Genomic DNA, 9,438 nt, shown 5'->3' with positions numbered 1-9,438 from the left:
GGCGGGGGGGAGAGACTGGGAGATTGTAGAAAACAGAAATTATTTGCCTGCTTGGCTTTTTATTGTCATACCTTACCTGAATGGAGAAGAATCTAGTTGTGCTCGTATTGGAGAGCAGCAAGCTCTTGGGTGAGTAAGTCTGTACCAAAACCAGTGGAGGATTCCATAAGTCAATATAGCCAAGCAAGAAAAGAAGCAAGGATAGTTAGGGTTGGGATGCATTTAACCTAAAGATGGCTCACCTGTAGATTTATTCATCCATCCGTGAATGTGACCTGAGGCTATATCCATACAGTTGGTGGATACTTAACTTTTCTGTAGAAACTTGGATGTTCAAGTGGAAAGGCAAACAATGGTGCTTATGTCCTGAAGTCACATTTCAGTTAGCTTTTCTCTCTTCTTTCTGTTCTGTGCAGTAGTTTCCAGCTTCCCAGGGCATCAAATTGAGGTCATGTCTTTTAAACACTGGCTGGGGTGACAAGTGCTCTAGAAGCACTTACTTTGTATCCTGTTCTCTTTTGACTTCTGTGATACCTCATGTTAGGATTTAGGCAATGTTTGTGCTATTTCCCATACATTGCCGTATACATGTATACACATACAAAGTATTTTAATACTGTAGATGTACATGTTGCAAGACTTGCTTTGAGAAACTAAATTGGAGAACTCAAATCAGAGTTGTCAGGGATAGACTTCAAGTTTCTTAAAATAAACTGATGTTTACTCCATTGTAACCTTTTTTTTACGTGATCCCTGCCTACATGTTCATTTACCACTGTGAAAGTATTGGGTAGAAATGGTATAATAGGACTAAACTCCCTCTCCATCTAGGAGGCCGCAGCATAACCTAAATCTGCACCAAAACTGCTGACTCTGTGCCACCTTCAGTAGCATCTTGCTATTCTTCTTTTTCTTAATGTTGACTGACAACTTCTCTTATTTCTTTTTGTAGGTTGGTGGTTTGTGAGCACAGCAGAGGAGCAGGGCTGGGTCCCTGCTACATACCTGGAGTCCCAAAATGGAACCAGAGATGACTCAGACATCAACACATCCAAACTTGGAGAAGGTATAGAAAGCTTTTTGTTATCAAGAAGAATCTGGTATTCGCTTGCTTTATGCTTTTTCCCCCATAGCAGAACTTTGAAAACTCTTGCTGCCACATGTCGTTGTTAGTCAAGTGCAGTAACCTCTTTTCCCGTCTTATATCAGTAAATAAACTGAAGAAATTGGAGTGAAGTACCTTGCCTGTAATCCCTTTATGACCAGCTTGGGCTGTCAGTGTGATGAAAGGTTCAAAACCCAAAATGATGCTCATTTTAATACCATTTAAAAACATACAAACAACTTATGTGCAAGTCCAAGCAGTATGTTCTGGTAAGTTTTGGACTCTCATGTCCACAGAAGGAACAAACTGGCATGGCGTCTTTGCAGAAATTATACAAGCGAGAGCTTTTAATTAGAAGAATATGCTTGTTAGAACTACAGGCCATTAAAAGGAGTGAGATTTAACTTTAATGGTTTCTTCTTGTTACAACTTGCTTCTCATTTTTTTTTCTAATTAATCCTTGAAACTAGTTTCACTGCTGTTTGCTGTGGTCTATGATTGTGTGGAAAGGTATTTTTATTTTGTGTGGTCTCATTCTATTACAACTGAGATGCTGTTTGTCATGTACATGTATTTAGCGGCGTTGTTTTTTGGCTAAAGATTCTTTAATTCAGGTTCCAGAAATGGAATATTACGACCTCACATGTTCCTCTGTTCTGTTATGAAAGACTAACCACACTTTAATGGACTTCTCATGTAGCAACTGTGTACAAAGGACACTTAATTATGATTTGCTCAATTCTAATGAATCTCTTGCTAAATTTCTAGGTGCTCCTGATATGACAGTTATGTAAAATGTACGTGGAAACGCAGCTGACCTTTCCTTAGCCCAGGCAGGAGGCTTAGAGCTGTGTTGGAGTGACCATCTGCCCATTAAGAAAGCACACAGGCAAAACATAACTTTGTGCTTGGCCCCAAGGGTGACATCTGTGGCTTATTGAAATCTTTGGCTCTGTAACACATTTTTCCCTGCTCAAAGCTACCCATATCCTGGGTCACTTAGGGTTTAGAGACAGACTGGCTGTAGAGTGGTAGGCTGGGAACCAGTCTGGTATGATGCAACATCTCGGAGGATGCAAAAGCAGTTGTAAAGTTTCCGTGTTATTAAATAGCAAAAACTTACTGCTCTTTTCTGAAAGAGTTGAAGGATGCCTTGTCTGTTGGGCTGCAGCTTCCTCCCTTTTCCTGACTCCTAAATATGGTGCATGCTTGACAGCCTTATTGCTTAAACTGCTTTCGTTTCAAGCTCTCCTCTGCCTTTCATGTTGCCCTCTGGAGTGTACTCTAAGCAAGGTTGCTGCCACGCAGCAGTCTTTACTGGGTAACGGAAAATCCATCAACTGTTTCTTATCTTTTTCCTCTCAGTCCCCTTTAATCCATTACACTTCTCTCCTCAGCTATGTTCATCAGTTGTGCTCCCTGCCTTACTGCAAATCCAGAAACGCTGGAACATGAGACTGTTCTTCCCTTTCTATTCAGTTCCATCTCAGTGACAAATCTAATTGCATTACCTCCAGAGCTGCTTTGATGTGCTCCAACTTTCACTTGCTTTGCGATAACTTTATGTTATTAACCACACAAGCTGAGACTTACTTTGTTCTTTGTTCCCCTCCCCCACACCCAGTTCTTCTTTACTGGAGATATTCTTCTCCTAATAGTTACTCTGAGAGGAAAGAATAACTCAGATTCACTCTCTTTAAAGAAAAGTGTGTAGAAGGAACATGGTTATACGGAAGACCTACCAGCTCTATCTCAGTAGGCAGAAGGAAGGGGCTCCGATACAACTCAGGAGGAAGGCACTTTCAGTGGATTATGTGCCCTAGCCCTTGGATTTAGAGTTCATACAAGTTTCAGAGTGACTCCTGGAGACAGTGACTTCCTGCAACTGTGCAATCTGTGCTCCTGCCTACTTTAAAAGGGTAGAAACACTAATGTAGGGAGCTTGCTGTATCAGCCTCTTGGCTCTCTCCATTTGCTCTGGGCCTGGAACAAGTCCACAAGGCAGGCAGACCCAGAGATCTGCTCGGTGGCAGGACCTTGTAAAGATAAGGAGGTGCTGAATGCAGCTCACTAATAATGCTTGTCTCTACATAGCAGTAATGTCTCCATGTGTCTCTGTTTAAATAGTCTGTTCCCTGAGAAAGGCAAGAGTGTTTCCTCCCTGCATGTGAGCCTGCACAACATCTTTTGTCAGGATGAGGGTATACAGTCGACTGCTACCTGGGCCTGTGTTTAGACCAACACCATCTTACAAGGCTTGGAAAATATTCACAAAGCAATCTAAAGAAACATTTGCAGTCACAGGAGCTGTTAAAGTAAACATCTTAAAACAGTCTCTGGAAAGGTTTACACTTGTAGATAAATAACCTTTCTAGTGACTAACTGTGTCATGGCCAACCAAGTCCATGTCTGGGATTAAATGGCAAAATTCAGTATTGTTGAGGAGAAATTAAAAATCTGACTCATACAAAAGAACCATTGTGATATAAAAGGGCTATCATGGGGGATGGCCATGCGTTGTGAGGAGAACGTAATATGGCGGATCTATGTGACCCCCTTTGTTCAAGGGGTGGTCCTGGATGGCTAATCTTCCAAATTCCTGGTGTGAGCAAGGAGCTCTGGGTGGCTGCTCTGTGTCAATAGCTGAAGCAAATTTCTACCCCTTCCACACCCCTCCTTTCTGCAAGCCTGTATGTTCAACATCTTTCACTTCCTCCCTTCTTGTATAAAAACCTACTAATGCAGGCAGCTTAACTGTGAATTTATCTTTAGCTTCTCTCTCTGCTATAATCTGTATGTCTAGTGAGGTGTCCCATGTTGCCTCTTGTGTAGCCTGTGTGTAACTGTCAGTCTAATGTCCTGTTGATTTTGAAAAAGCCACCAGGTTAAACTAATTGGTAAGAAAACACTACCAGTAAAGAGTGAAGACCTCCTGAAGGCATCTTCTATGCCACAGTGGGCTTCCAAGAGAGTCACTGATATCTGCCAAAAACACAGCGATCTATAAACTTGAAATCCAGCTCCTTTGAAAATTTATGGTGGTTCTTTCACTCCTGTGGGATCGAAGGAGAAGTATAGAGTACCACAAACTAGACATTGTGTCTGTTCAACAAGACTCACCACGCCTCCATTTAGGGTGACTAGGGAAGGCTTAAGCCTTACTGCGAAGGAGAAATTGAGGAGAGTGAGCTGGGTGCAGCAGTCTGATCTAAGCCCTGACAGGTATAAAGGACAAAAAGACAAAAGGTACTTTTTTGATTAAGTTACAAATTTTTTTTTTACTTGTTCAGCTGATCATTCCCTGATCAAATAATTTTGCTGTGTCTGATTGTCTACAGAACATAGTTCTAGAAGACAATGGTACCTGCTCACATGAGTATAAGGGTGTATTCCCCAAACGAGCGCACATAAGCAGAATTGAGTGATTATTGATGCAATGCCAGCATTTATGAACAGCTTCCTAGCATCATTAGCAAAACAGTTGTGTTTGCACCCTAGCGATAGCTGAAGTGTAATATATTGCATTGCTTTGTGGCAGCACCAAGCACCCTTGCAGTTGCCAAACTAGTGTGGAAGACCTTGAATGGGAAAAGGGAAGGGTTTGTCTGTGTTTTTGTGCCAGTCCAATGATTCCTGTGTTGTTCACGCCTTCACAAGAAGAAGGAACCAAGTACAGTTCTGTGTATGCAGTCCAGGAAACAAGTGGTGTCCTCTGTGCACAGCTGCTCTCTCAGTGCCATTTTCATAGGTGTCTTGTCTTTGTTTATATTTTAAGCATAAATTATTGTTTCAGTGTGTAACTAATTCTCCATTCTGGCTTGTTAGCTTCTTGAGCCTGCTCAGTAATTGCAAAGTTAGGTTTTTCCTTTTATTTGCAAACAGTGTATGTTAGACATTTGGATCATGAGAAGAAGCTGTGGCAGTGATTATAAGTCATGTGTTTCAAGTGAGGAGACATCAAATGCTTTTTACTTAGGTTCTGTTACTGAGTACTGTTTTTACAAGTGATCTCACATAAGAGAAGCTGCCTTTTTTTCTTCTGCATTTTGTTTATAGTGTGGTAATGTGCTTAGAGAGGGGGAGAGCCCTGCTGGATTTGATGTCATATACAATAGACTGAATTCTTCAGAGATCATGCAACCTAACTAGTAGATCCAACAGGAGGAGTGATGTTCATCTGTCCTGCCACTATGACCTCCTTGGATAAATTGTCTTCAGTTGTGCAGCTTGTTTTGGGGTGTGTGAAGGGTTGGTTTTGTTTGGGGTTTTTTCAAGGAAAGCCAATAGCAAAGGTAGCAATTTGTGACAGTTCGAGGTGGTTTATATTGCTTAGGCTCAAGAAGCTAACTCGTTCCCCTGTAGTATATAAACTAAAACAAAATGTCTGCATCCCACCTAACCTATTCCTGCTAATAAGACCAGTGCTTGTAAATGTCATGTTTTGTTTTTATTCCTCACCCTCCCATTATTTTTTATCTTTTTTTGTTTGTTTGTTTGTTTGTTTCCATCCATGTTCCAAACTAAGTTTCTAAGCGACGCAAGGCTCACCTGAGACGCCTGGACCGGCGATGGACGCTGGGCGGGATAGTCAACAGGCAGCAGAGTCGAGGTGAATTAATAGCTTCCTATGGCACAGCCCCTAAGGGTGCAGCAAAAGCCATACTGCCACTTCAGCTGTTGCGTTTTGGGGTGTGTATCTTCGGCACTCTGGTAGAGAGAGGCTGAAGCTCCAGAGTGCAGATGTGAATTTCATATGTGACACCACTTGAGGGTGTCTTGGAGCCAAGGCTAGGCACCCCAAGAGCTGGAGGCTAATAACCAAGGGTAACTGCAGCCTGACTCCTTGTGCTGCTTGGGGAAGCTCACATCTGTAGTGTTTTAACTTCGGGCATGTTCATACTCAGTCTTTCCTACCTCAATAAGGACAAGTGATACTTTCAGGGTTATTAAAATGAGAAGAATGCCAAAAAGCCATGGTCAGAGATGTGCGCACTGGAAAAGTGCTTGGTGAGGAAAGATGAGAATCACTGAAGTTTCAGCCCCTCTCTTCCTCGCAAGCAGTGATTGGTACTAAAGACAGACTTCAGAACTTTGGGAGCTTTTGGTGTCAGTCCTAGCTGTTTAGAATACCACTAGTAGCAGCACTCTTTTTATTTCTTTTTTTCCTTTGCTGGTCTGACAGGGAGCCTGGCAGGGTGGGGGGTGAACACCTTGTGTTCTGAAGCTGTGTTTGGGTAAAGTCTGAGGAATCTTCCAAACCAAGCATTTCTCCAATGCATGTGAATCTCATTCCCAGTGTAAATGTACCCCTTTGGTACTGTTTGGTACTTTTAAGGTAGCAAATTTATCTTTTCCTGGTTTCAGTGGCGGTTCTATGGGTAGACTTGTATGTCAAGCACACGCAACTTTTTCGGAGACCTTTTACCTTTTCCTAAAAGTATTTTTTAGGGAACTAAAATAACAAGAGGCGTGTTCTTCCTACAGTACCTTGACCCTGCAGCAGCTGCAGCTACCCTCAGAAGACAAGGTCTTGCTTCTCAGCCACCAAGTACACCCTGAAGGCACCAATCCATCCCCCCTAAGCACATACTGTGAAAAATAAGCTGGCTTATGAAAAATAACTTGTGCTTATTTCTGTACCCCAAGAGTTTGGGAGCTACTTATTTTGCATTGTCAATCTGCCAGATACTTCCTGGCAATTTAACTGGGAGAATTTCTGGGAATCAATTTTCTAAACAATTTGCTTACTAGTTTAAGCGAATATATCCTTTCATATTCACACAATATTGCAAGCAAAGCTCCGTAAAATATTAAGGCTGCACGATCAGTGCCTTAGCATAGTTGACTGGTAAGACTCAAGGACATAAGTTACATTCCCAGGTTTTCCCTCTTACACTCTTATGCCCACTGTTTGTGTATGTCTTCTCCAGGCATGCTCTCTGACCACTGTCACAGTGTCTTCCCTGACAGTCTTCTACACCACAGGCTCCCCTGGTGTCTTACATCCCTGCCTTTTTCTTGCTCCGTAACGTTTCATCCTTATTAGGCCCAAGCAGTGATGGATTTTTTAGTGTGTTGGAGAGTATGTGCTTTATCTCAAGCTAAATCTTGGCACTTGAACTTGGCACAAACTGCAGCATCTTGAGATTTGGGGCACCCTCTTTGGCTGAGATGCTTCTATAAGCTCTCTCCAATGTATTTCAGCCACAGCTAGCCAGGCCAGCTAAAAATAAGCTGTTTAGTGTCATCTGAAATCGTACATTAGGGACCTCTTACAAGAGCAGGCTCACTGGAAGTAAAGAAAGTAATCTGAATACTTGAGGACAGGTTGGAGAGGTGGCTTCACCATCTGGCATAGCTGTAGCCTGTATACAGACATCTACGCTTTGCAAACTGCAGTTCTTGGAAGTTAGGAGTCTCTGGGTGTCCAGCCTGCTGTTCTCTAACAGATCACAGTTTATGTGAGGTCAGGAGAGATTCTTTCTCTCTTCGTTTCCTCCCATCACAGCCCAAAAGACTTCTAACAAGGCCAAATTTGGGTGGGTTTGCACTGAAATGACAGAATGTATGAAGCGTGCACATGACCCCTCTGCCAACTTCAAGTCCCTGCTCCGAAGCACAGAAGAATTAGTGCTGCTCAAGCAGGAGGTTGCCAGAATTGTTCAACACAGGCAAAACAGCTTCCCCTCCCCCACTTGGCCTCTTGGAAATAAATTCAATTAAACATTTTGGCTGAAATTCTTCCCACCCAGCGATATTCTGCTTGAGATAGTCCCTGCTGCTGGAAGGGTTAGCTCAGAGTTCACTGGAGTTTAAAAGCAAACTGTAAAGGATGCTTCCCTTTATATTTATGCTTGGATACCATTAATAAGCATTTTTACCAACTAGGTCTATGATAAAGACACTTAACAGCCAAAACTGAAGGAATTATGCTTTGTTTCTAAAGGCCAGGATGGTGACTTGGATATTAAAAACACTGGGAAAGCCTGAGTGCAGAAGGGAAGGGAGTTTGCTTCCCTGTTAGGGACTGCCTAATGGGAGAGAATTACCAGGGGTTATATATGGCTTATTTATTTCTACCCTTTCCAAAGCTGTTTGAAGAAACCAATCTTCAGATATTTGGGAGCAATGTTATTGGGTCTGTGAATAAGAAACATGAAAGACAAATTATTGAATATCGTGGTAGCGCTCTGTTTTTAAAGCTGAAAAAAAATCTGCAGAGGGAACAGCTGTAGTCTGTTTTTACAAAGAGAAACAGATGACATTTGTTGCTGAACTTCTCTTTAAAATGGTCCATGGTGTGCCCAGATCTAAGAGATTACATTGGTTTATGTTTCTTATGTAGCTGCAGAGCGTGGGGTTTTTTTACATGTTAAATGTCTTAAAGTACGGTACATTTTCTAAATGTTTGTCTGTACGTTACAAACTTCAATAATACAAATACAGATTGGGAGGAGAAGTCTGAGCTTCTGTCTGAGCAGTTTTCCTCAGTCATGATACTTGTTAGACCTGCAAGCTGCAGAGTACATGTTCTCTTGCACTGGGTAAAATGCTAATTCTACACATGCATTTATTTGGAACTTCCCCTGAAAGAGGATTGTTTACAGGCCAGTTTCATTAGAAGTCATTTGTGCTGTTACAGTTTGATTGGGAAAAGTGGGAGTTTATATGCCTGTTTTATCTGCCAGATATCTGACATAAGTTATTGCTGCGTTGGTTTTGTGCCAAACACTTTCAACGGGGGCTGTTACAATACAGGGAAGTCCTTTAAAGTTATTCATATCAACAATATAGTGACATTTGGGCTGAATTTCTGCCAAATGAGCCTATTATTTGAGAGTAGCTGCTAGCACAAGAAATGTTATTCAATGAAAGAGTTAAAAGTTAGAACTTGGAAACTCTAGTCTTCCTACTGCTTGCCTGACTTATGGGGACAGATGGATGTGGTGCAGATAGAAGGCAGCTGTGTAACCCAGTGGTCTTGATACTTGAACCCCATCTTGAGTTGGCCTTGATACTTGAACCCCATGTCCTAGCCTGGGTGGGTTGTTCTGCAGCCAGTTCTGAGCCCTTGGTTAGTACTGGTACTCCAGCCTGGCTGGTGGGCTCGTGCACCCTTACCCTTTCCTGCATCCCACCAGAGCTGCTCTGCCCTCATGGGCAGCCCACCTCATTACCCACAGGACTTCTCCCTCTGTTTTTGCTCTTTATCCCTGATTGGCCTGGATGCTGGGGAAATGTTTGTCACTCTCAGCACAAGGTTGCTTTGCTGTGCTAAATCAAACCAGCGCAGAGCAGCTTCAGACTTAGTTTGTTCTTTCTTTTTTTTTTTT

General features: G+C 42.3%; 1 protein-coding gene across 1 annotated transcript in view; it reads left to right on the top strand.

Moving 5' to 3' along the window:
* SH3PXD2A (SH3 and PX domains 2A) overlaps positions 1-9,438 on the top strand; it is a 211,095-nt gene that overhangs the window by 181,712 nt on the left and 19,945 nt on the right. Inside the window, exons 9-10 of the mRNA XM_010141451.1 lie at positions 953-1,066; positions 5,631-5,714. Coding sequence (XP_010139753.1) covers positions 953-1,066; positions 5,631-5,714 — 198 coding nt within the window. The remainder of the gene's footprint in view (positions 1-952; positions 1,067-5,630; positions 5,715-9,438) is intronic.

This window comes from Buceros rhinoceros, unplaced genomic scaffold (assembly GCF_000710305.1).
Source record: "Buceros rhinoceros silvestris isolate BGI_N320 unplaced genomic scaffold, ASM71030v1 scaffold4858, whole genome shotgun sequence".
In the NCBI taxonomy this organism is placed as follows: Eukaryota; Metazoa; Chordata; class Aves; order Bucerotiformes; family Bucerotidae; genus Buceros; species Buceros rhinoceros.
This window is presented reverse-complemented; position numbering and strand designations above follow the sequence as displayed.